Genomic DNA, 27,592 nt, shown 5'->3' on the forward strand with positions numbered 1-27,592 from the left:
TTGCTTTTATCGAACATTGGTTTCCAGTGTTTATTGCTAATTTTTATCTCAGTATAATCGCATTGCAGTTTGTTCCTTGACGTCCTCTTTCTCTCTTTCTCTCCCTCGACCCAACGATACAGCCTACCAAAGGGAATATTATCAACAGTTTACGCCATCTTACTGACCCGCTCCCGCGTTTCTATGTGTGTGTTTGTGTATTTGCTAAACTTCCCCTTGCGTAACACTAATCAAATCTTCAAACACTAACATTCACACGTAGTTTTCACATGCTTTGGCACCATTTGCTAAGGATTGCTACAACGTGTACCAACGTGGCCACGTGCGTCGGTTGCTTCAGCTTTATCCTGTTTGAATTTGACAAATCGCTGACTCAATAATACTTGGAACATGTAAGTACTGAACAACTTAAATGCACGCGACCAATGTCCAATGTCTGTGGTTCAGTGGCATTACGCTTGCCTATAATTGTCATTAAGCTCTCAGTGGGATGAATGCGTGTGTTTGTTATTTAAAAACAACCAAAACGACTAAAATCACTTAACTATGGTCAGCCTAATTTGGGTGTTTTCTCTTCTTAAAATTGAGTTTGTGTGAGGGTTGTTCTTCTTGCTTTCCGATTTTACACATCCTAAATAGCTTTAAAAGTGTGTCTCTGGGGTTTGAACTACATACTCACCTCGTACTCGTACTCCCTATATCCTACGGTTTATGTGTCACGTGTTTACGATCCACGCGCGTTCTTCAAAAGTGTATCCGCTAGTAAAATGAGCTAATGTTCCATCCTGGGGATGATGGGTTGTGTGACCTGATAACTGCAACCGTGAATTTGAACGACAAACTACGATTTCTTTTTTTTCGAATTCACTAGTCACGATCCTCACATCGCCACATTCAGTTCTTCCGGGAGACAGAGAGATATATATGTAGTTGAAACATTAAGGTACACTTCTTCGGTTGCTGTTTGGTTTGCTTTGCCCAGCTGCTGGAGAATCCTACCGGGGGCGTGTGTGTGATTCTTGTGATAAATCGAAGTTTCGAGTTGATTTCGTCCCCTTCGTTCGGTGTGCTACTAGTAGCTGCTAATACATTCTAGAATATCGTGCTACAGCTGCTACAGCTCTACATTGATATCGGTGAATCCCAGCATTCTTTCTCTGTTTTTGTAACGCACTTACTTCCATGCTTTCAACCTACTAAATGTACGTTCAATTCCGATAGCGTGTTCATCGTGTGCTGTTTGTGTGTCCTACCATTAATTCCACTAGCAAAAAATTGGGGAGAGGGGGGAGGGCGCGGACCTTTGTTATATATCCGTAGGACGTTTGTAAATTTGTTCTTTGTTCTTTCTTCTTCAGTTATGTCCTGCCCTATGACTTCCTCCCGATACTTCTAAACGACCCACTGTATATGTACTGTACGCTGCACACCGGCAGTACTACGTGCTTGGCCAGCCTTTTTCACTACAAACAGGACAGGCTTTCAACACTAAATGTGTAAGATTCGGTACGCGTGTGTGTGTATATATCTGGTGAAGGTGTTTCTTTCTGAAAATTATAATATCAAATGCACAACGCTAGATTACACCAGTAACAAGTACCCTTATCTAGTGCCCGATCCATTCCTATACTCTCGCCCAACATCTCTACACTGCTACTCCGATTAAAAACAAATCTCGCAAGGATTTCTTCACCAAATCTCTTCCGAAGCTTTGTCTACCTTCAATATAGTTCAATTTTCGCCTAGATTAAGCCTCACTGGTTTCCTTCCGTCCAGCCCGTTCGGTTCGGTGGTGGATATATTGTCACGGTCTCTCTCTCTCTCTCTCTCAACATTTACAGGCTAATAAACTATTATCGCAATACAACTGCTGACACGGCACACGGGGACCTTGGGGACACACTTCAACAACAACTGTCTGCCCCTTACATTAACGTAAGCAACAAAACAAAACTAAACAATCACCCATCTAACGACATCCATCAAGAACTACTGGTCGGTCGGTCTAACACCGCTAACATTCACCGCGAATCCAATCCAAACTATTACACTGCCCGCAAACCATAACCTAATTGACTTACTATTCCGATCAAGTTACTTCCCGCTTTCCTGGAACGTTGTTACGCGTCTGGAAGGATAATTTACAACATGGCAAACTAATATAGCAACTCATCTCATATTAAAGCTTTCGCACGGAAATATGGCAACGGTTTGTACGTTATGTTTTTAAATTGCTCTCTCGTTAAGTATGTAACATAGCATAAATAGCAGCAGACGATAGAATTTATTCCTACTCCAATCTCACTATCACTATCACCTTGTTTGATGGCTAAAATGTTCTACCTCTTTTCTCCTATCAGTGGTTTCTCCTTCTCCAATTGTTTACTATTCCCCTTAACGCCCAAATTTTTAAGGTGTGTTTCCTCATTTTGTTTGTGTTTGATTTAATACCTATTTTGCTACGAAAGATTGCTCCTTTCATTATCACTAGAACTTTTTTCTGTTTTACCGTTTTACCAGATACTTCTTCCTCATCAGTTCTGCCGCTGCTAGCGACGCACAGGACGTCCCCGTTCGTCTACCATATGTCGCAATTCTTCTGGTAACTTAACTTAGTGGTCGAATGACACTGAAAGACATCGGATGCACTGCCGCCCTGCGAAATAAGCCAGGCAAGTCTAAAATGATAGGAGAGAAAATTTCACTTTTGATCAAATCAGCCCTTCAATCTCTGGTGCTGGCGCTTACACTTACATTTCATCGAAATCGCTCGAATTGACATCGATCCCACTGTAGTCGGATTCGGCACACAGCTGCTGGGCGGAGATCAGGAAAAAGATTTGCGGTGGCGTCAAACTCAACCCGAGCAGCCGATTCATGCCCTTGATCGGTCCGGACAGCGACAGGAGCGTGTGGTACGCGATCTGCAACCCGCCCGAATGGATTAGCAGCTCCATCCGGCTGGCGTTCGAGAAGACGGCCACCGCGCCCGGCACACACTGCATAATCTTCGTCTCGAACGCTTTCGTGATGGAGCGTAGGATCTCTTTGGCGAGCGTGGTGCCGAGCGAGGCGTAGTGCAGGTACGGTGGAAGCACTGGGTTAAAGTACGGCACCAGGATCACCGACAGGGGTACGACGATCGAGTGGGACAGGGTGTCGTAGAATACTTTCGAAATTTGTGGATAGGCGTACCTGGAAACGGAGGGTGAATAGTTTAAAAGTCAGACTTTTTTCGGGTTTTTAAAAAATAAAATTGAAGAAGAACTAATATAAATTCCCAATAATACAATAATGAGAAAATCGCTTTAATGCTTCTCTTTTTTATAGGCCTATTACACGTGGCAATTTTGACAGAAGTTACCATGTAGGAGAAAAATGAATTCGGCTCGACCTGTTTACTTTCGGTCAATATGGAAAAGTAGAATAATTCTTGCTGCTATCAGACGTGCAGCATGGGATTTTCTGTCACACATGAGGGGTATTATTCCAACCAAAATTACCACTCGTAATAGGGTTATTAGAGTTCATTTATATCCATTAAAATATGCTTAATAAAGGATTTTGAAATTTAATTCAATTTTAAGACTATATACTCGTATAGGGCGGTCTGGTGATCGAGGCGACATAGGAGCCGGTCTTCACACGGGGTTCAACTCCCATCTAGACCGATTTTCCGTACGCAGGGATGACTGAGTACCTTGCTTCGGATAAAAACAAGTCACAGGCCCTACTGTCCGGATCTCCGTTTGGTTCCCAAAAAAAGGACTTTCTGCACTAATTTGTGCATTTCGGCCATTTGGCAACCGATTTTCAATAAGCTTTGAATATCACAAGATGAGCGAAAATAAATTGATGATGACTGTATTAAGAAAATCGCCCTCAAAGTCCAGCAATTGCTCGATTTTTTTATTCATGAATAATTCAATTCACGATGGTTCAGAGACATTTCGTTCTCCAAGCCGTGAAAGGGCACCTTATCCTGGGTGCGCTCGGTCGAATTGCTCGATTTTAAGGTGTCCGGATTTCTGTTTGAAGCACTGTTTTTTCCTTTTCTTGGCTGAACGACTTTCTAAGTCACACCGGCCAACTAATGACTAACTAGATATCCTAATAACACGTAGTTGGATAGTCCTGACATTGTGATGTCAAATACAGTCTTGAAAATATTTTCCCTTATCTAAAAAGAACGATTTATTACATCTATATAATATACAGTTGGAATCCAAATCCTCACCATGTGACAGATCGTGAAGCAATGAACCAAATAACAGCTTCACAGGCACCGGCTCTGTGAGTTGATAAACGACAATGGTATGCTTAAAAAATGGCAGAACAGGGATGAGCTGCCACAGATTTTACAAAATATTTGATGTCCCAGTACTGACCCAGTAAATATGCCTCTGACGTATCTGACGAATCTGCCCACACCTCTACAAAAACGACATAGCCACGATTAATAGGAAGGACTATCACCTCGACAGTGCCCTCAATAAAACAAATCGCCAAACTATTGTTTCTATGACTTGAAAAGCTCAGTTGGCTTATTCAAGTCATACAAAAGAGACGCAAGACGGCTCAGTGAAAATGTGAAATCTTTTTAGAACGTTTGGTATGAGGTTGGTTGAAAGAAATCCTGCAGTGGACTAAGACCGTTTTAAATGTATGTAAGATGAGCTTTAACTATGAAATATCCTGTTTTCCGCCATAATGAGATATAGATATATAAATACGTTGTTAGTTGCAAAAACTGATCAATATCATTACTAATATATCTTTAAAAATAAAATCATAATAAACACAACATACTTTGCGTGCCTAGATCTACTTACGCTGTCTGCGAAGAGTCCACGGTAAAGTTCACCGCTTTCGTGCGATTGTTGTTGATTTCGTAGATTTTCAGCACATTTTCGAACCAATTGTCCGAGCTGATTTCGATCTGCGGGCGGAAAAGAAAAATCCCCAACCTGTTAGTTATTCCTCTAAGACAGGACACGCAGGACCGCGACTACAGCTACTCACCTCATCCAACACGGAAGCGATTTCCGTCCGGTTAAACAACGTGGGCCAAACTTTGGCCTGCACCTTCAGCTGGGACAGTCGCACCAGTGCTGCGCCTCGCAACGATGGGGCCCGCTTCAGATGTTGCTTCATGTTTTCGAACATTTCTTCCGTCTTCCGACCGAAGAAAAAAGGAGAGCAAACCGAGATGGAATGACGAGAAGGAAAAAAATAGTCTTCAATTCGTATCCTGAAGTTTGGCGGCGTGAGGGTTTCGTGCGAGTGCGGGCAAACGGTTCCATTGGGCGGTAAATCAAATCACCAGCAGATATTGCAGAAAATCACAAAATTACACCGTGGCCCAGATTTATGGCTCATCTGGGATGAACCGGATGGCCGGGAGTCGTTTTTCGGTCGCAAAACAGGCCGCTCCGTAAATGCTGCGTGCTCGTAAATTAACCTTTAAACGCATGTTACATAGCGGATGAGTAATGATGTTATCGTTTTGTTGCCATGCGAGCATGCATAAATCATGTCATGAGGGATGTTTTCGTGTACACAGAGGCCGGTTTTTGCTTTTTTTTGCTTGCTTGCTTACTTATTTCTGTCAAACTTTTGACGTTCCATATACTGTGGCACCGGGCACGGAGAGAATGGAAGTGAATAGAGATGCCTTAAACTGTGGAGCTGCTCGAGGAAAGAGGCAGATGGGCAACTAGTCGCGGGATTAGATGGGGAAGCTCTGCCAAGATTTGGAACTGATGTCAAAAATGTGAAACGTTTACCAAAAGCTAGCTAAGGCGATGAAGTTACATCCCTCCAAGTACACATTAGTAAGCAGAAATATAATGATAGCATAAATGTTACTCATTACTACACGCCTTCATGTTCTGATAGTAGCTCAACAACAGCTCAACTCAATCCACTATTCAAACCAGACCGAAACCGGGCTGTTCTGATTCCCGCTAATGAGGGTTACGTTAATTGATTCCCCCCCATCTTGTAGTTCCCCAAGAAAGACCTTTTCACGGTCAAACACGGTCAAAGGATAGCGTGCACGGGAGGTTAAACGGAGTCTGAAGGTCCGTAGAGCTTTCCCTAACCCAATTCCATAACCCTGAACCCGTTGGAACTTACCCGTTGGATAGCGTGCCGAATGACCTCCTCGCTGTACTGGGCCACAAACAGGGCGGACGTTACTTCGGGCAGGGCCCAGTTCGTCGCTCGCGTACACACCAAAGGTGACGGGCGGCCGGGTGGTAGCGTGTTCAGCGCGAACAGCATCAGCAGCGAGTTGTGGATCACACGGTTTTGGTACTGCAGCAGTAGCTTTCGTAGCTGGCGCAGGTACTCGGGACTTCGAATCACGATCGGACCGGTCCAGTTGCTCGGCACCAGTTCGGACCACGCGAGCTAAGAAAATAGCAAGTGAAAGGAAATGAAGTTTGCAAATAGTGTTTCAAGTTTTCAGTGAGTTGTCGGTTGCCTTTCACTTACAAAAGGATGAGCATTTGCGAGGGCGGTCACGTTGTTGAGGACGTAGCTGGTGGTAAAGTCCCGCTGTACATAATTTCGTCGAATCTGTGGAAGGATATGGGATTTAATCTTTTTTTAAGGACTTAAACGACCAACGGATTTTTTTATGTAAACCTCCTTTTAAGAATTCAATCGGACGCATTAGCCCGAAAAAGCTCAAGGATGGTCACAAATATTTTAAATCAATTTTTACTGCTTCAATTTCATCTTACAAACTGTTGTTTACATAAGCAAAAATCATTTTTACTTATATTTTAACCTGAGCGAATATATCTCTATTTGATCACAATAGGCTTGAGAGTTGGCCTGCCCGGTGGTAGAGGCGACTGCGGGACCGGTCTTCACAAGGCAGACCCGGAGTTCAAAAAGAGAGGCCCCAGAGGGTTGACCATGTCAAGAGAATGATGTCGGACAACCCAACCAATAAATTCTTTCTAGGCTGTTAGACATGGACAGATAAGGCCTTTTAGGCCTAGATTGCATCATAGTTATGGTGCTGATGCGTCCTAGGATATTGGAAATGATAGAGCTAGAATATAGGTAATATCCAGGACTTCTTCAGAAGGGGAAGACTATAAAGGTTATAGCGCCTGATAGGTAAGTAAGTATACAGGCAAATAATTATCAAAAAAACTACACCAATTATTGGTTTTAAAAATAAAGCCAAAATCTTTAGCTAAAGAGTTACCTCTTCCTAGGAAAAGCCATAAAATATATAGATTTTCTACTATAACCTTGATTTTAATTGATAGTCGACTTAAATGCTAAATCATGACTCAAACAAGTAATTAAAGAGCGAAATTGAATCCTATTTATAAGCTTTTAAGACTTCCCCAATGGATCACTACATACAAACAAATTCATTCCGATATCATCACTAAAGATCAGATCGGTTTCATGTGTCACGCAGTAGCAATCTCAAACATGAACATGCATTTTATATGTTTTATATTCAAAATAATTCCATACATTCGAGAATCGATCCCAAGGGATACTCTCTGTCCGAAGTATTGGCGTTATTTTCGTTGATAAACGACCTCCTTCACTATTTCTGACCACACCTCGTAAAGATAGAACCTTCTGCTCTTCAGAGACCTAATAAAATGCTACACCTAAGGACCACGTCAGCGATGGAATTCACGTAATAGGGCCCACACTCCACTATTTAGTCTGCGAGCCTACATTTACGTCACCATTTTTTTTTTTGGGTGGTTGTTTCTTTATCCAGCAGTTGACTATGTGTGAATGTTTTTATTACCTGATTGAGTTCACGAATAAAGCTAAAAATAAGGTTCCGTTCCGACTGCCGCTGTTCGGCGCTCAGCCCCAACGGTAGAAATGTATTGATTAGTTCGTCTAGCAGCTCCGGCACCTCGTCCACGTCATAGGGCGGTGCCCTTGGTCCATTCCAACGAACCGGATTCTATGACGAAAGGTATCATTAGGGGAAAGGCAAGCCGGAGTTGAATCATCAAACTGTTCCTAGACGATTCGGATGACGCTTTACCTCCAGTATGTTCGGTGGCGTGTTTGGTCCATCGATGATCAGCAGCGTCTGGGGTTTGCGGCCATAGCTGAGATCGTAGTAGATGCCGATCAGGGGCAGCGGTCCAATCGCTTGAATCTTCGCTACCAGCGGCGATATGCTTTGTGGTCCCACCGATCCGATGTGCAGATAGCCACCGAGCTGATCGAGACGCCTCCGGATGCTGGTGTCGTTCAGTTCCTGTCGCAGGCAGCTACCGTACAGCCGGCCCAGCTTTCGAAAGATGCCGCTCGTCGTGTTAAGCGAAAGCAGCTCTGCGAAGTGAGAAGTTTGCGGTACAAATGATTAGAAAGATACCCTTACAAAAACGCTAAACCCTTTAAAAGCTTACGCTGCATCTGCGTATCGGCCAACTCTTGGGCGCTTTTAACCGCCCGCAGGCTACTCTCCATCGTGGAGCAGCTGTAGTTCTTAAACTCTCGGCACGGCTCTACGTCCCAGTTCATTCGGGACGATATGCTGATGGCCGCGGCACGGCAGATCGGATCGGCACAGACGGGCGGTGGGGCCGGTGTCGGATGACAGTCGTCCTCGTCGGCCGCAAAACAATCGCGTGGTAGCTGTGAGGGTGCTGCCGATATCAGAAACAGTATCGGCGAAGCGACAAGCAGCGACGTGACGAGCAATGTGGCGGCCGTTATCGCCATCTTGTGGACGGCCGAAGAACTCCGCAGCCAAATACACGGTGCACAGCACACCCAACCGACCGGATTTTTGAGCGATGCTATCCGAGATCCGGCCGGAACTGCACCGGCTGGTCCATTAGATCCCGCCGCTAGACTGGAGGTGTTGGCTGCGCCCGTGACGAGTGAAGTGGTGCCGGTGGTGGATGGTTGAAGGCTAATGCGGCCACGTCCGAAATTGGTCGGTGGTTTGGGGCCACCAGCGCTGCCGGATGATGGACCACTGGTGGCATTCGTCTGAGCGTTGGAAAATAAAAGTACAATGGATTCAATTACTATGTTAGGTTGGCTAGAGCGTGCTATAAGCGTACTGGACATCTAGCTTCAGGTGACCGACGGTTGGTGACTTGCAGCTAATTGGATTGTAAAATATGCATGCAAAGGTGATACGGGAGAAAGGTAAAATAGACAGTCGGACAATAAGAATAAGACGGGTAAGTGTCAAGAACGAATGTGTTTTTGCTGATACCGAGGACCGAGCGAAGCAACAGCTGTTTAAGAACCTTGACGTCAATGCTAAAGAAAGGTGTTAACGGTTTAAAAATAGATCCGGTCCAGCTGCAAGCGGCACGGACACCGATGTGGAGTGGCTAATAAAGACAATCACACGTTTACTTTATTACACAAACTTTATTTGTTCCCGTCAAAATGATGATATCAATTGTTTTATTGGGAAACACGATGTAGACTCTGTAGCCTTTGCGTCAGAAAATCCATATGAAAACATCCAACGGACGTAGATGATTCTGATGTTGTAGCAATTGAAGCACGTGACATACAAGTTAACATAAATAGAAACGAACATCACACTTAGAACTTCAAATACCGGTACAACGGATCCCAGAAAACTCCTCGCTATGGACAGGACTTCTCTCATGGACTATGAAATATTTGACAACGAAAACTCAGGATTATCAGGTGAACCTTCATGGTTTGCAAGAGAAAATATCTCCCAACTAAAGTGAAATGCAAATTAATTGTATATCAGATTAGAACAATTCGAGCAAGATATTATAACGGAAAAAAATTATTCTGTTTTTTTAAACATAAACAAATTCTATATTAGCTGTGAAATTAGAAGAACTAATTTAGACGTCATTTCATAAATAATGCTCGGTTAGAGGAACATAACAGAGTATGTTTGTGGGATTTTTAAATACTAAATGGCCGTACGTGTTGAGAATCCTTCGAATCAAGCAAGGGAATGTTTCAAATCAATAGTGAAATACTGCAAAATCACTATGGATCTTTTCAATCATATTATGGAATTTTCCGAACAGTTTGGGGAACGCGTCTATAATACTTTGCGGTCAGTTGATGATTTTATGCCGATCCTTCGGTACAATCTGTCAAACAGCGTAATTTCATTGCATTGTTAGTATATAACACAAAGCCGTGTAAAACAGCATATCATTCACATTAAAACAGGATTAATCCAAAATTTAGTTGGAAATGTTGTCTTAATGACTACCTATTTAAAACACAGCGTGTTGCAAAATTCCGGAGACGTATTATAAAATTCTTCTATATTTTTGCAATATTCCATTATATGATTGCAAATTTCCATAACTTTTCCTTCTTCTTCCTTGGCACTACAAAGCCCCGAGAGGTCTCGGTCAGCCATTTCTGGCTTTCTGTGACTTAATTTTACCAGTAGCAAAGCAGTCAGCACTACGCACGGGTGAGGCGGTCTGGATGGGCACCAGGGTGCCCCGAAATTTCTGTAACGGACGTGGATAATATTCCATTATCCTTTCGAAACGATCCCCTAAGCAATTTAAACGTTTCCTGTAAAACTGTCAAACGAATACCTATACAATCGAGAGGTAAATGAGGACTCAGAGACCCAAATGCTCTATAAATAAACGATTATTACCACTAAAATCAAGTCAAGAAAGCCAGAAATCGCAGATTCGATCGTTAAAGAAGAATGTTATTTACTGTTTGATTTTTACGTGTCCCGTTACATTTTTGTTTACGTTTACTGATTTTAATTTCATTTTAGTACGCTACAACTTCAGGCAAATTGCTCATATTAAATTATAATAGCTCTATAGCTAATTTACTGCAAACTAAGCTGCAAAGATTTAAAAGAGCTTCCAATTGAGGCGGTCCGGTGGCCGAGGCGGTAACGGCTCCGCTCTTCACACGGCAGGACCGGGGTTCAAATCCCATCCAGACCGCCTCCCCGTACACAGGGCTGACTACTTTGCTACGGGGTAACATTAAGTCACAGAAAGTCAGAAATGGCAGACCTCTCGACTTTGTAGTGCCAAGGAAGAAGAAGAAGAAGCCGCAAAGAAAGTATTGCTAAAACTAATATGTTTTTAATATACTAATATTTAATAATTTAATAATAATGTAAGGAATATTATCCAGTTCCCAGTACACAGGACCAACTATCTACCAATAGAGAGAGAGAGAGAGAGAGAGAGAGAGAGAGAGAGAGAGAGAGCGAGAAGCCAATAAAGGCATGCCACAACCTTCTAGGGGCTGGAGGAGCCATTTACAAAGAAACAAAAAAGGTGAAATACAGAGTGTTTCAACAACATTTTACTATAGGTAAGTACCATAAAAAATATGAATATCATTCAAATCATGTTGAAAATCATGTAAGAAATCATTATTGGAAGGGTTTTGCCAATCACGTCAAAAACCAAAAATAATAAAAAAATAATACAGGGGAAAGCTTTAAACAAATCTTGGGACGAGAACTCAAATTACCGAAACACATAGAAATATCTCGGGACGAGAACAAACGTATCTGGAAATGTGTCAAAAAACCATGGGAAAGCGTCTAACATCGCGGTTATACCGCGATAACTGACTGTTATGAGTCTAAAAAAAGAAAGCTGACTTTTATCTTATTGAATAATTATAAAAATTAAAACAAAATCGATTAAATTTGCTTGCAACTGATCGCTAACTAACTCTGGAAATCCTTTGATCGCAGCTATGAAACTGTTATGGAAAGATCAATCTCCACAAGCGGTGAGAGGTTCATAAACCTCTTTCATAATGTATATTTTTGATATTTAAAAATTGGTTTTGTAAATGGTTGCTATTGTTTCACTTAATCGCTTAATATAATTTTTTGTTCGGATTATTTTCCAGATAAAACCGTACGACGGAGCTTTGCCACCAGCCTTAGTTGGTATTTGATTTCAAATGCTATACAAAGGAATGCTATCCATATTCTATTGAATTTGTGTACTTCAGCACGTTGCTGGGAAAAAAAAACGGTTCACTCACTCAAAGCAGCAGCAAAAAGAAAGGGGGAAAATTTCTTACGGCTTAGCTTCTACTCAAATATGTTGCCACTCGTGTCAAACTGCATTGTTGACGAATGTTCTTCGAATGCATCGTCGAAGAAGCATACCGGTGATTCCAATTCGTGCCACCGTGCCACCGTGCAAACTTTATGCAACGTGCCATCAGCACAGCAGCCCGTCCGATCTTTGGCTGTATGAATGAATAATTTAATCACATCTCTTCTGCATCCATTCCACCCTGTCCATAAGGGGTACCGTGAACCGGTACCACCTGGCCCAACTCGAACTAATATCGAATGAACGCACGGGTACACTTCAGGCACGTGCAATGGTGCAATGGTGTCGTTGCTTTTCAAAAATTGAAACCCGTCAGGTTTTCCTCTGCCCGAAGGCAATGTCACACTGTCACAGCAGGAAGAAATGACACGAACACGACAGGAAATAGTTTATCAAGCTCTGGAGCCGGGGATGGAAAACCCCAGCGTTGGCCTGGCCATATTTTGGGGAGGAAGAATATCGTTTCGAGAACGGGTTGTCCTTCGTCCATGCCGATTTGGCACAATTTTCCCCATTTCTTATCGGACAACCAGAAGGTTGCTTTCCAACGCAAAACCGTTTGACGCCAGAAGCTGCGACGGTACGGATCGATTCTTTTAACCTAATTTTGCACATTCCCTGCCAGCCTGTAAGTGGCAGTGGAATAGTATGTCTGGACGCTGGCCGGTCGCATTCGCACACTATGCGTCGCAAGGCATCATGGTTCGTTTTAGGTCAACAGTGGTAAAGTTGGTCGAGAATTGTTACAAGCGTCCATTCCAATTACGTGTTTTATGTTGTTTTTTTTCTGCTAATAATATTTCTGATAGTGCTTCGTTATCGATGGTAAACGTTTGCATCGGAGCATGACGGAAACAAAAAAGGGCAGCGTAGCAATCAAGCGAATAGAAGCCAACTCTCGGCACATTAAGCGCAGAATTGTGTCTAGCTTAAGCAATAAACGGTATCGTATTACATTAAAAAGTTATCTGTAGAGTGGTAGAGTGCTGCTATAGGTTCGCCTCTTGTACGGTGGTTCTTTAAGCAGAGATGTCGAAATTCTGCGTACAGTCGTTCGGGAAAATGTCCTGAGAAATGTATCATAATGCTATAGTGAAAGGGTAGCTATTCTCCAGAGATTTGATCCCGGATATCACAGCAAGAATTGGAAACTTCTAAGTTTCTATGTCTATGCCGAATATTACTCTCCGTTGTGGAGCTTCAATAACTGCTCATATCTATGAAAATTTTGTCCATATTTAAAGTTCTATCAACTTTATTCGTAACTTACGACTTCTCCGAATTATATCGGCGTTTGGCTTTCTGTTGTAGGATGCTGTTTAGTGCTTTGTTCAGTGCTTTGTATTGTTTGAATTTCTAGTTTTCACTCAAATTGTATCTCTCCTTAAGTAATTCCAATCACTAGAGAAATTATCAAAAGTTTAATTACGTTTATCATTATTAAATTCAGAATAAAAGGATGTTCCGTTGATTTGTTTGGTTATTGTGAAGCTTTGAGTGATTTGACTTCATTCGTCCGTTCGAACTTCAAAGAATCTCTCGCTCAGTAATAGAATTTCAAAACTCCTACTCTTATTTTGCGAGATTCTTGTGAAACAGCGTTATAGCTATTCCTGACATGCTAGGTTGAATATTTTAAATAAGTTGTTAACGGTTTTTGATTAATATTTGTGAGCTTAATTGTGTGAACTTACTTGTATGGTGCATCAGTTCAAAGAGGAATTTATTGCTAAAACCTTTCTCTATTCTATCCTGTTTCTATAATCTTCGGCTTAACGAACCAAAAGCATCGAAATTGAATTTAAAAGTTTTAAATTTAGTATTAACAATAGCTATTCGGGGATCGGGGATCAAATCCCGTCCGGACCGTCACTCGCTGGCTGACTAACTATCCAGCTACTATCATTTAGTTCTAATAAGCCAGAAAAGGTAGGCATGACCTAAGAAGTCCTCACAACAGGAGCTTAGTAGGGCTTAGATTTATTTTATTTATTTTTATTCATGAAGGACGCTCTGGCCGTATAGCTAAGTTTGATTTATAAATTGTATCAATATGAAAGATTATATCCAAATTTTTTAGAGTGTTACGAAACGACTCAAGGGGTAGTTGTCACTAGGTACCTATATGGTCCAACCGGTCGGCTCAATGCCCTCAGCAAAGTCATAATTGCTGATCGGTGCACCCTGCTTTTTACTTCAGATTATAAGCAGAGACTCGGTGAGCTAATTGGATAACAATCGTAATAAATTCTGTTAATACCTACTTCATAGCAAACTTTCTCTCGACCCTGTTTTATACTGACTTAGCAAATGTTTCAAACTATTTATATTACTTGTAACACTGAACAAGACTCTCATGTCATTACTTATGATGAAAACTTCTCCTTGTACAAAGCACTTACTGACCCTATTAGTATATTAAACGGTCTTCTTTTCCTCTTGTTTTCCGAAAGCTTTACCGCGTGTTTCAACCGTCAGTCTGAATAGCACGCGCGGCAAGCGAAAATCAGATTTAATCCCACTGCTTCTACTTGAATGTGCTAGACCAAACAAATTAGCAAAGAACCTTGGTACATCGTACAAAACGTTTCCTCATTTACTGATTGTTCTATTACACTGCGCCAATAAAATGCATATTACTCCATGCAAAAGCAGCAAAAACAAATTACGGCTCGCTAATTGAATGCCAGTGAACGCTGTGTCTATGGCTGTTTATTAGAACCTTTGCTTGGTAATTTTTACTGTCACACAAACACACGTGTCATTCTGTACCGTCGTGCGAATGCATCCGCTCGTTCGGAAAAGTTGGTTCATGTTCTGCACAACGTGTGCAAATCGGTTGGAAATAGTAGGCAAAAGAAGGATAATTGCATTTTCCATCCATCGGGCGTGACCTCACCGGGCGTTAGATTGCCTTGCTTTTATGGACCGACCACATGTGAGCGCCAGGCACGTCCGGACGAATATTGACGAATGATTGCGTAATGGTAAGCGATGAATGATTTACGACAATTGCCCAGCAGGATTATGATGACCCGGCATGTAGAACAACTTAACGAGCCCTTCGGGAACGTATTTGGGGGGAGCGTATTGACGTTTGAAGCAATGAATTGAGCATTTCGGACAACCTCGATCAACCGTCGGAAAATGGCTTGGTTATGTTCAAAATGAAGTGATGTTTCTGCCAACAAAACAGATTCTCGGGATTACGCGATGATTACCCGATCTGGTAATATCTAGTTAGACATAAAGGGGGTCGATGTTAGACTACAATCGTTACGCTCCATAAAGAACAGGATGAGATGTTTTATTTTGAAAGTGAAGGCTTGCAGGAAAAAAGCTCCGTATCATGCTTCATTCATAAATAATACAATATCATAAACAAGCTCGTCCGGCAGAGCTTAATGCAACATCATCGTGGACGTATTATTCATGCTACTACTACAAGACCTAGATTCGGCAGCCAAACACAAAACAGCTAGAAAGCAAGTCAAACTGGAACTCTACCGGATAATGCTTCATCAGTAACATTGTCATTGGAAAATCGTGATCGTAATTGTACTTTGTGCTCTTGAAAAATAGATCGATATTAATATTAAGTGAAGGCTCTCTTAATATTACCAGGACTATAAATAATTTTGAGCGATTTATACTTGCAAATTGATGCTGGAAATGTGAGTAAGTGTTTCAGTGTTCAATGTATTCCCAATTGCTAATTACTACATTTACCTATCTTTGTGGTTATTTACGGATTTTTCCCCCGAAAAATGACTCTTTGACCGCTATCCATGCATCGATCCATTTTTGTAATTTTTGCGGATGTGGTAGGACTCTGTTTCTCTTTTTTACAACGTTTCTTAAAATGCCCTGTGTTTCAGAGCATTATAGTGAAGCAAATTGACTTTATCGTGTCTATTGGCGTATTACGATCGTTTTTGTTTCGCTACTCGACTAAAACGCATCAATTGTCATCCGGTAGACCTCCCCTGTTATCGGTTAGTTTGGCTTAAGCAACTCTTAATACATCTCAGCTCTTCTCCATCTTCTTCTTCTTTTTTGGCCGAAAGACCTCTCAGGTCATGGTCATGCCTGCCATTTATAGTATACCGGGTAGGTTGGATAGTCAGTCCACAGTACAAGGGAACAGTCCAGATGGGTTTTGTACCCCGGTCCTGCCGTATGAAGACTTGTCGCCTTGTTGTCGCCTGTAGATGCAAATGACGGATTCAAATGCTATCTGGATTCCTTAGGGATTCGAATCTGATTTGGATTTGATTTAATTAAATTCGAATCCAATTGGAATTCGGTTGGGATTCCATTTGGATTCCATTGGGATTCTTTCTTGATTCGATTGGGATTAGACAGGGATTCGCTTGGTATTAAATAAGGATCCGATTACGATTCGATTCGATTCGAATCTGGTTGAGTTCCATTTGGTTGAGTTTGATTGGGATTCAAATCCCTATTCATTTGATCAAAATGCGTTCATGAAAGGATAGAGATTCCTTTTTAATACTGGGTATCTCGACTGGAAAGGATCGAATCTCCACTGGGTTTAAATTTTCTGAACACTACTTCTGACACGTTGATATAGCCAGGGCATGGATACCATAGACGTTAACTAAAATTTGATGTCTTTCGGCTACTGTTTTGTTCATATCGAAATAATGAAACAGAACTCCTAGCCAAAACGCTTTATTTGCTACAAAAGATACCATTTCATGAGCAATACTATACTGTTTGGTTCGCACTTCAAATGATGAATTCAATGAATCAATGAATTCAATGAACTATCACCATGGATGGAATGATAGTACTTAAAAAGAACGACAGTGTCAGATATAACAAAAGTGAATTGAGTTAGGGGAACAATCTGATCTTGCCACCGCACGAACTTCCCTATACTCCTGATACATTAATAATATTCAATTTATTTTACAACTTCTTACTCCTTAATCATTCTTTTGTAACTTTTACCTCCCAAAGAACCAATAAACATTCAATCCAACCAACTGATGATAGATTCAATCGCCTTTGCTAGCCGACGGAGTATGCCTGTTAACTTCTTTTTCCCAACAATCGATAAGTAGTTGAGCCAAGTTGAGCTACCAACTTCCAAAAGAGCTTACGATACTCTACGATCATTCAACTCATCTCAACCCAGGCGTCGCTCAAGTAAACCTTGACACCCCTCTTCCGCGGTTCAACCCCACACCCGCAAAGCTCAAAACTATGCTAAACTTTTCCCGGTTTTGTTTGGTGCAAGCAAATAACGAGCCACAGAATTTCCATCCGTAATGAAGAAAGTTGAACAATATCACTCGCAGAATAGATTTCTCAATCCCATGTGCTCCGCTGCACGCTACGAAAGTTAACCACACTCATCGCCTCATCGGGTCCGAAACAAACAAAACCTCGAGAAGATGTGTGAGTCCCGTGTGTGTTGAAGGAGAGGCCATTGTTTGCACTGGTTGTACCGCTCGTTCGATCCATTCTTCAGATGACAATAAATTATCTTTCTTTCTCAAGCAACCGATCAATATTTCCACTTGGCGAAATTACAGCACCGAGCACCGACCGACACTTGAGTGAATTTCGAAGGACACAACATGGGAAGGATGACTTTTTTCTTGCGTTTTGTTTGTTCTTTGTTGGCCTCCACGAACCAGGTTCGTTCGTACCTGCGAATGGCGGGAAGGGAGGGGGTGAAAACAATGAGGTTTCATCTCCGCCATCACCATGGACAAAACCATGTCCATCAAGGCATTCGTTCGAAACACACACACACACACGTACGACAAGGAATCGGATGTGAAGACGCGAGGTTCGCTACACAGTTCCCAACTTCCTAGTGGGATGCTGGTTCTGTTGAGGGTTGAAGTGGGTAAAGTTTTACTTCCATCGCCTTCCACCGGTTGTCAACAACTTCCTTTTGAGCGGGAGCACAATGTGTAAGGCGGGGGTCGGATATCCGATAATACAAAATGACTTGAAATGACTTGAAGTGTGGTTGCGTGCGTTGGGGTTAGGAAGCAGAGCTAAAGCAGAGCACCAGAACATTGTTAAACATTGGTACGGTTGCTCGTTGAGCGAGGGCAAGAACTGTACATCATTTACATGCAAACGATCGTCGGACAAGTGGCACTACAGGAAAATAGCGGGAAGTATAGGGAGAGCGAGAGCGTGCACTGGTGTACATGCTTGGAATCGCAATTAAAACTTTTTTCCGAGCTACACATAGCTATATGGCCGGGTGTCAGAACACACATGTAATGACAATGGGATGGTTTTGTAAGCAGTCTTTTTTTTACTGAAAGTTACAGAGAGTACAAAAACCAAGAAAGAACTGCCCACTCACTCCACGCAAACAGCTAGCTTGATTTGTTTGCATCGTAATAATCAAAAGCTTTTTGTACGGTCTAGGTGATATAAGTGGATAATCTACGAAGCAATCTTATTATCCCTATTCAATTACCAATTCAATCAGTGCTTGAATGGCCGCCTTGTATAAACACACACACACACACGCACTCAAACACACACACACATATCAGAAAACTTTTGCTCGGAACAAACCCCCTCCCCGGTCTTTACCCTTTGCCCGTGGAGAGTCCTGGGGATCCTTTTCCGATATGGCGGTGACTGTGGCCTCTGCTAACGAAGCACTTTTCGCAGCATCCTTCCAGCACTGTACGGTGCTTCCCATTTGGCAAAAGTCCATCGTCCGGGAGCGCACCACTCGTTACTTATTTAATGTTGTGCAATCATAAATTACGTGCGTTTTGCCTTCCGGTTTTTGTCGGGCGCAAAGGCATGTTGGAAGGCATGATGACAAGAAACCCCTGCTTATGGGAGAGTGCGTTGTTTCCTACTTCTTTAGCTGCCTGCCCTGCGGCCAACAAATGGGCACTTTCGCGCGCACATATGAGCGCCGAAATATTAAACCAACTACGCAAAAGGCATGAACCACCAGGCGTCTCCATCGTCCAGACAGTCGAAACAGCTTTTTCAGCATCGTGTCCTTCCTCCTTAACCGGGAACAATTCGAGCAAAAATAAGGGCCCTTTTTGGAAGTTGGCTCAAGAAGTTTGCGTTTTCCTTGGACGAGAAAATATTTCCTGCAGTAGTACGAACCTGCCCTGTGTTGGGTTCCCCTTACGGAGACTCGTGGTAGGACAGATGCTTTTGCCTTCGGCAAACCATCTCCCGATCGATGCCGGAGGTGTAAATTACTTAAAAGCTGACACTCAAATACACACACACACACAGAAAAGAAAAAGCTACTCACTAAATAAAACAGTGACAGGGTGGGGATAAAGAGGTGAAACAGCTCTTCGCCATCGGCAAACGACGTGCAAGGGTGTAAAAGAAAAACTTGAAGCAAGGAATAAAATACACCCTTGTCACCAGCTGTTCATAAACGAACCGACCAACCTAGCTCTGTCTATTGTTGTGACCAAACTAAGGAAACAAAATAATACGGTCTCGCTATCAAGATAGATGCTACTCGGTTCTGCCGGTGTACGGAAGCCAAACAGGTAAGTTTCGTCATAGCAGACCTTGTTTACCGGTGTAAGCTCGGTAAACGGGAGCCGGTAAAGTGCCAATTAAAACCATAAATACAGCAACGGAAGGAAAATACTACCAAAAAAAACACTGCACCACAATTACCGTAGGGATAGCAATACGGCCAGGCCGTTCTTTATGAATAAAAAAAAAAAAAAAATTACCGTAGGGAAATGGCTATCGGGTAAAACTTTTCCAATAGAACCGAAACCAAATGGTCGTACCGTGTACGGCTCTTTGAAATAGTTTTTTTTGTATTGTTCTTTTTAAATGGCACCAGTCTTGATTTATAACCAAAAATAAAAATAAAATCTGCCCTCATTTAACTAACAAAAATTAAATTTTATAAGTACCCTCTAACTGTGATCGACCAGGGCTAAGTCACAATAAATCAGCCATCTCGCTCAATTAAGCGCAGTCTTCTGCTTTTCTTCTGCTTCACGTTTATGTGTCTCCTGTGCTTCATTTTTCCTGCATCTAAAAAAACATTATAATAGCTTTCATGGTGGACCGTCTTCTTCGTCTGCTGTGGTGACTTCTTGTGCCCTCCACCCAAAGCGTGCACACATTGCTGTGCGTACCGATTGCTTTCCAATCCTTTGCACGGTCCATTAAGTTTGCGTGATGGAACCAATTTTCAATTGGGATGGGAAGGGGAAAAAAAGTGCTCCCACACGCGTACAGAGCACCGAGGTCGATTCGAAAGGACCCGAAAGAGATAATTGAAGCAACGAGATGCCGGTGGTAGCCAGCCGACTTCCGGTAGGATTTTATCGTTCCGCTTTACGGGTGAACGGACACAATTTGATCAATGGATAATTTGTAACTTGGTTGGTGTAATTGAGGTCGTTCGGCAGGAGTTTGCTAACTATACTAAGCTCTGTAAAAACATATCTTTAATTGGAGTTTGAACTTATAAAAATTTTGTGTGAATTTTGCTCGAAATAGTTCAACTCTAAGTGAAGGAAATGGTCTGTTTTTTGTCCAGCTACTGCTTACTATCTACTATGCATGTCCTCCATCATACTACTTACTATGCATGTCCTCCATCATTCACCAGGTAGACGTTATTTACCTGTCTCGAAAGAAACAACATAAAACAGCTACCAACCAAACCATCAATAAACAATTTACAGCAGACGACGCTTTCGACAGAGCACAACTTCAACACACACACTCGCCAAAAACCTGTACCGCAAAGTCACGGTGAAAATGTCATGCTAAATGCAGGGGTCTCCAAACTGCAGTCTGCAGAGATCTTATCAATCAGATTTAATCAATAAAGTATTTATTTACTCTTTATTTTGAATGTGTCATGCCTGGAACATGGGAGCTCAAGATCCATCCAAGAAGAGAACAGCAGCCTAACTCAACAACCATATCATTCTTAATGTCGACTCTACCGTGAAGGATAAACCTGGCTGAGCTATATTATCGGAAGTGGGGACAGTGTCTTTTCATTCCCACGACACACATTTGTGTCTCTCTAATAGCCAGAAGCCTCAGCCTTTCTTATAGCAGCAGAAGACATAGTGCGAAAAGAATAATGCTTAAAGACCTCCCATTCCATCTCCAAACATCTGTCAAGTTCCTACACACATTGGACTTCAAGAGCAAGAAACTTTAACCCCTATTTTGTTAGCCAAAGCAGAAAGGAACCAACAATCAACAACAACCCATTATCTAAAGTCTATCCTTCTCCTTTGGACCAAATTAAACCTCTCAAACACTTGGAACAATGCTCTCTGAATGCTGGTTATGCTCTCTGAACCGTTCACTGCGTCTTATTAAACTCTCTGTTCACACGTAGAACGACGGCGAATTCAGCCGAGACCAAATAGTTATATCTTGGATAGGACATACAAACCTCGTACTCAAACAACTATTCGGAAATTGCACACCTGTGATTTGTAGCTTCTGTTTAGTAATTATAACCATAAAGCATATTCTAATCGTGTTTTTGGGATATTTGCAACAACGAGCAACTCTACAACATGACAACTAAATTTAAGTTTAACATTGCAATGATGATTAAACAAAATATCAGCCTGTCTTTTTCATCTTTCTTCTTCTTCTTCCTTGGCACTCTGCCTCGAGAGGTCTCGGCCTTCCAATTCCTGGCTTTCTGTGATTTGATTGTACCCGTAGCAAAGTAGTCAGCCCTGCGTACGGGGAGGCGGTATGGATGAGATTTGAACCCCGATCCTGCCGTGTGAAGACCGGCGCAGTTATCGCCTCGGCCACCGGACCGCTTCTAAAGTCTTTCATCTTCAGTTGTGTCTAATGTAGAGTATATGCAAATAAAAGATTGAACATATTTAGAAGCACTGTTTGCTTTGAGAACTCAATGAAAGTTTAATGGTAATTGTAGAAACGACTTGCTAATGAAACGTGTTAGTCGAAACCAACAGTTTGTAGGGCACAAGCCTTTGTCGGAAATGACAGGACGAGAGTTTGGCATCTCTGGTCGTGAGTGAGTAACCAAAAAGGATCGAAAACGATCAATCAAAATTACAACTATAGCATGAACATAATTAACAGCACTCCAAAAGTTCTGAAGAATTTTTGATAACCATCAGATGTGAATATAAACCTTTACTTTATAATAAAATTATCTCGAGTACAATATGTGCATCGTGAAGCTGCGAGACCCCTGTACTAGAACACGGTGGGGAAAATAAATCAACCCGATTACATAACTGTCCGCCAGTTGTGCCATTTTGCGCGCCACAATGATAAGTCAAGCCACGAGCAAAAGAGCAGTCTATGAGTAGGTGCTAAAAGCTCCATGCGAACTAGAGACTGTGTAGAGGGGATGTGCCATGCTCGTTTGTTTCCTTTCCCTTTGTATCGTTCTGTTTTCAAGAGTTTTATGTTGCTTTCAAGCTTCCAATCCCGCCTGCTGCTGCTAATGCTGCTCCGAAGCTAATGTGATGAAGCGGAACGGATTGATTCCGTTTGATTGACACTGACATTAATGAGCGTCGCGCGTGTGTCACCATCCGTTTCGGGCACCATCAAAAGCACAGCGCGAAACTGTGCCATGTGCTAGCTGTTGAGCACTTTATTATGGCAAATGGAGCTGCTGCTACTGCTGATGATGATGATACACTTACCTTACGGTCGCTGCCACTGCAAAGCTCGATCCCTTGCTCCAGCACCTGCACCTCAATGTCGTCCGTGCGGAGCGCTTGCAGGGGATGGTTGGCGTGTGGGGGCTGTAGATGGGGTGCGCGTCCAGCAACGGCTCCACGGGCAGTCATTGGTTCGCCGGTCATGTGCACAATCCACGCCGGGAAAGATGAGGGAAAGCCACTTTCTTTTTGTTTCAGCACACACAAAAAAAAATTGCACACACTCACGCGGCAGACCCCCCGAATCAGACGGCCTCCAAACAATCACGTTTACCACGCGCGCAAACAAAACTCCCTTTCCTTGACACACTGACAGAAGATGTCCACCAGCGCACACACACACACACACGCACACACGCACAGGCCTACCCACTACTGGATGCACATGTACACAGTGGCACCACCGCGCGTAGTAGTGGATCGACGAGCCGTAACCGTACAACCATCGCGACGACTGACCGCGCTACTACTGCTACTGGCGGCGGACACCGTCCGTGATCCGGCAGCACACGTTCACACGGCCAGCGTAACCGAAGGATACCGACGACGGTGTGACGTCACCGTCGATGGCGACGAATGCGACGAAAGCGACGTTCCAGCGAAGCACGTGGGCCGTAAACAAAAGCACATGGCACAAGGTGGCGCTTCGGTGGGTGCGCGCAAGCCAAAACCAAAGCAGCCAAGCAAACGTGCATGCATACACTCACGCACACACACACAGAAACTCACAATGGGCCACCACTCATTGCGGAACTCACACGGCCACTTGTAATGGAGACGCACGGTCACTCACATCATACCCCGAAGCCGATGCACGGTTCGATCTTCGAGCTTTTCGGGGGAGGTTTTTTTTGTTGTTTCTCGCCGATTTTTACGACCAAAACATTTGCACACTGGAAATTGTCGCTCACTGTGTGTGTGTGTGTTGGTGGGGTAGCACTTTGATTCTTTTTTTTTTCACCCAACACACGCACGCGATAGCACCCGACGTGTACAGGATCGTATCGGCCGGGTTCTATTTTGGGGGATTTTTTGGCCAAAAATTGCTACCGCTTTGGGGAATATCAAATTCACTACCCTCGCTTCATGTTTTCTTTACGACCCGGGACTGGAAGTTGCAAACAACTGGCGAGTTATCGGCGAGGGTCTGCTTTACGTTGTCATGCGGCGTGTCTTGTTGTAGCGCTCTAGAAGGAACACTATATTCAAATCAGACAATAAAACACATTATTCACGTAAAAGGGATGCGTTGCTTTTGTAGAGAGACGCATTTGTATTGATTTTGCGTAATAAATCTAAATAAAAACGAGCAAATCACATGCCTTCGGTACAAGGCACCAGGCGTCTCCATAAGAAGTTTTGCAAAGAGAAAATTTAAAAACAAATATTAAGATTCATTCATTTTTCTAGAAACTCTAACTTGAATCTACCAAACAGCAAGTGGTTTTTGCATCGGAAAAACGAGAAGCAAAGGTATCAAATTTTCCGCACAATCTCGACACAACCCCTGACGCGCCGTGCAGCGATGGCGGACAGATTTAACGCGTAAACAGAAGCACGCGTTCCACGCAAAAACGCGGTATTGTGGCCATCTGGTTTGTTTCACGTACCAGCCAACTTTCCCTCCGTCATAAGAATCGTCACATGAGGTAAGAAGAATGTTGCCACTTGAGATCACGAACAGCTCTCTCGCTCTTTCGCACCCTGTCTAGCTTAGAAAATTACCAACACACACACACACACGCTTCCGAGTACCGTTCAATCACTCATCGAAACGGATTGACGAGCGAATACGAAGTGCTAACACATTACCCATCAGTACACACATACACACTCCATCAACCGGTCTGCTCAGAAGCTAGCAGTGTGTGTGTGTGTTGGTAGTACGGATGGAGAAAGCGGCAAGGTGAATGGAAATTTGTAGCGCGTGAAAATAATCAATGCCCGTAGCACTTCAAAATGCAAAAGAGGAAGTAAAACAACAATTTCTATCAAGCGTCCACAGGCACACACACAAACACACGCAGCGAGGAAGAGGCACTCACTCATCGGCCCGATCGTTTACACCTTCTCACCTATTGCTCCTAGTTTTCTCACCCTCCGCCACGCGTCCTTCAGCCAACCACCGAACCGAACCCAACACGGGAAGGAAAAACCGCGGGCAACACGGTTTGCATGGAAACTGTTTGACAGGTTATTATGTCATCATGGAGCAAAATTTTACACTGCCAACTGAGATGTTTAAAGATGAGTTTCAAAATGCCAAACTTTCAACGATTATTTGAAATGGGAGTGAAAAACATAGAACACGATTTGGGCAAGTTTGTTTGATGCTAAATGGAACTGTCCTGCTATCGGTTAACCTTTAAACACTACCGAATATGCCTGTCTTTATTTTGTTGACCTTTACGTTCGGTCTACACCACTTGCGCCTTGCTTTCCTAGAGCCGAGTTAACCATGTCAATAGACCGTGCAATTTATGTTTCCCCGGATCTCTCCCAAAGGACTCCTCAACTCCAGAACGAAAGAAACACAGAACACTTCTTACACTTCTCACCCCGAAGAGCACCTGTTTGCGAGCGAGGTAGCCAAGCGCACGACGGCCACTTGCTTAACTATAACTAAGCTGCAGTGAACAACGGGCCACAACACGACACTCGAACCCTTTGCTGTTCCCTCACAAACAGCTAACCTTCAGGTTGTTGATGTTGAGCAGGGGTTATTGGAGAGAGTGCTTGAGTGGTGCCGTGCAGTTTCTGCCCAGAACGGAACGCGGGAGCGCGTGAAACAAACGACCGCGTCAGTGCACTTCGCCGACTGCTACTGACGTGGACAAGAAGCGCTTCCAGCACAGACACTGCGTGGCAGTGAAACATACCAACCCGATAGCATCGACAGGCTGTACGCGACAGGAAATCAACTGACTGAAGGTGTTAGTCGTGCGTCGGCGCCAAACCTACTAACACACACACACACATGCTTCGTGTGCTAGTGTTGGTGTAAGTGATGGCCAAAAAGCGTATGGTCTAGGTGACAGCTGGGAAAGCTTTTCCAGCTGTGTGTTCCATGCCGAAGCATTATTAAAGCTCGCGCTTCCTTGAGGAGAAAAAGGTAAGCAAATCGTGCGAAGCGGGAAAGAGACAGCCAGACAGCTCATAACCGAGAGAAAGAGCACGGCGGATGTTGCATGTCTATGGTGTTTTGTTGCGAAACTGAGATTGCAAAACAGCTACAGAGCGACAGCAGACACAGCAAAGTTTACCAATTAAACAGATATCACTGGACGCCACCGGGCGCCTCCACCCCCGTGCGAATGACAAGCAAAGTTTTGCGCCAAAAACAGCTGACAGAAATTGTATACTGTCGGGCTAGGGGGAGAGCAGTTCGATTAAAAACACATCTGTTGGTAATCTGGGTGGTCGTTTGGGTGTGCGTGTGTGTGTGTATGAGAGTTTTTTGTTTATTTACTCAAACCCTTTCCAATGTGTAGAATAGAAAAAAAGAAGAATTTTGCGGGAAAGAAATTAAACCCTGTCAATGGCAACCATAACTAAGGTTAAGGAACAACTTTAAAAGTTCCTTAATTCTTCTAGATAACATTGCTGTGAATATCCTACCTCAACGGCTAGTCATGTAATGTTACGGGTTTTCAAATTTGATTAGTGATTTTTTTTAACAAAAAGAAAAAATGACGTACTAAAGAACTTTAACACTTTTCACTACTAACTTCATAGCGTAATTTTTAGAGCTGTACACAATGATTCTTCCAGCTACACAATGATGAGCTGTACACAAATTGTTATTCCAAAATTTTACAAACTTCTGCTTCTACTTCATTGGCACTAAAATGGCTCGGCCTGCCATTTCCGGCTTTCTGTGACTTGATTTTACCCTTGGCTGGATAGTCAGTCCTGCGTACGGGGAAGCGGTCTGGATGGGATTTGAACCCCGGCGCCGTTATCACCACGGCCATCAGTCCACCCCAGAATTAAAACGATAGTAAGAATATCGATGTCGATGTCAGTTAGCTCCAACCACGCATCTTCGTCTAATCAGGCTTCTTACAGGAAATACTAAGCTCCTTACAAGAGGCAATCCCCGTCGATTGCCGCTACTTACCTATAACCTTAAAGATCCAAACAGCCTTTCTGGCAGACGCATGAACGCCATCACTTCATCTTAGTGTTAGACTACCAGACCTCCTCTTTCCAAATCCTAATATCCAGATTTTTTTTCTTCTTTGCACAATAGGTCTTGGCCTATCTTTTACTGGCTTTCCTTGACTCAGTAACAGTGGTGGGTCAAGATATTTGGAGGCCCCGAGCGGAATAGCAGTTGAGACCCCTCTAATTGTGTTGAGAGGGAAACAACAGGATTTCCTTCGCTGAAGAGGCCCACCTAACCGACGAGGCCCCGAGCGGCCGCTCCTTCCGCTCCTAGGTTGTACCGACACTGTTCAGTAACTACTTAGTCAAGGGTCAAATCAAGAGTCATTACAAATGCGTGTCTTCTACTTAAAAAGCACTAAACGGGTTGGGTCGTTCGGTGCGAGTCTCATGATATCCATTCTGAGCATCGTTTTCTCGAGCGTTGTTTCAGCTACCTGGAGTTAGATCTGGTACAGGTACTCAAAAATTAAGAAAATTTAAATTTTTAAAGACACTTAAAGTCTTGAAACTCTGGATAGAATAACGAATTACAAAAAAAGTTCTAAAAACTTATATAATGTTGGACGAATATTTTCAGACATATATAGCCGTAATTTTCTCACATTCACCAAAAAATTCTAACTCATT

At 43.0% G+C, this 27,592-nt stretch overlaps 1 protein-coding gene across 6 annotated transcripts; it reads right to left on the reverse strand.

Annotated features, from left to right (window-relative positions):
• LOC118504652 lies at positions 1–25,633 on the reverse strand. Of its 6 annotated transcripts, none has more exons than XM_036039419.1 (11): positions 25,345–25,633; positions 22,778–23,994; positions 8,415–9,003; positions 8,045–8,337; positions 7,796–7,960; positions 6,499–6,582; positions 6,139–6,414; positions 5,023–5,175; positions 4,833–4,939; positions 2,755–3,195; positions 1–2,678 (listed from the first exon to the last, which is right to left on the reverse strand). In XM_036039419.1, exons 2-11 carry the CDS (start codon positions 22,937–22,939, stop codon positions 2,579–2,581), a joined length of 2,370 nt encoding a protein of 789 aa, XP_035895312.1. In that variant the 5' UTR covers positions 22,940–23,994; positions 25,345–25,633; the 3' UTR covers positions 1–2,578. The 6 variants fall into 6 exon arrangements, with proteins under 6 accessions (XP_035895312.1, XP_035895314.1, XP_035895315.1 ...); XM_036039421.1 differs by having other exon boundaries at positions 5–2,678; positions 25,366–25,633; XM_036039422.1 differs by having other exon boundaries at positions 5–2,678; positions 25,354–25,633.
• Positions 25,634–27,592: the final 1,959 nt, after the last annotated feature.

Source organism: Anopheles stephensi, chromosome 2 (assembly GCF_013141755.1).
Source record: "Anopheles stephensi strain Indian chromosome 2, UCI_ANSTEP_V1.0, whole genome shotgun sequence".
NCBI lineage: Eukaryota > Metazoa > Arthropoda > Insecta > Diptera > Culicidae > Anopheles > Anopheles stephensi.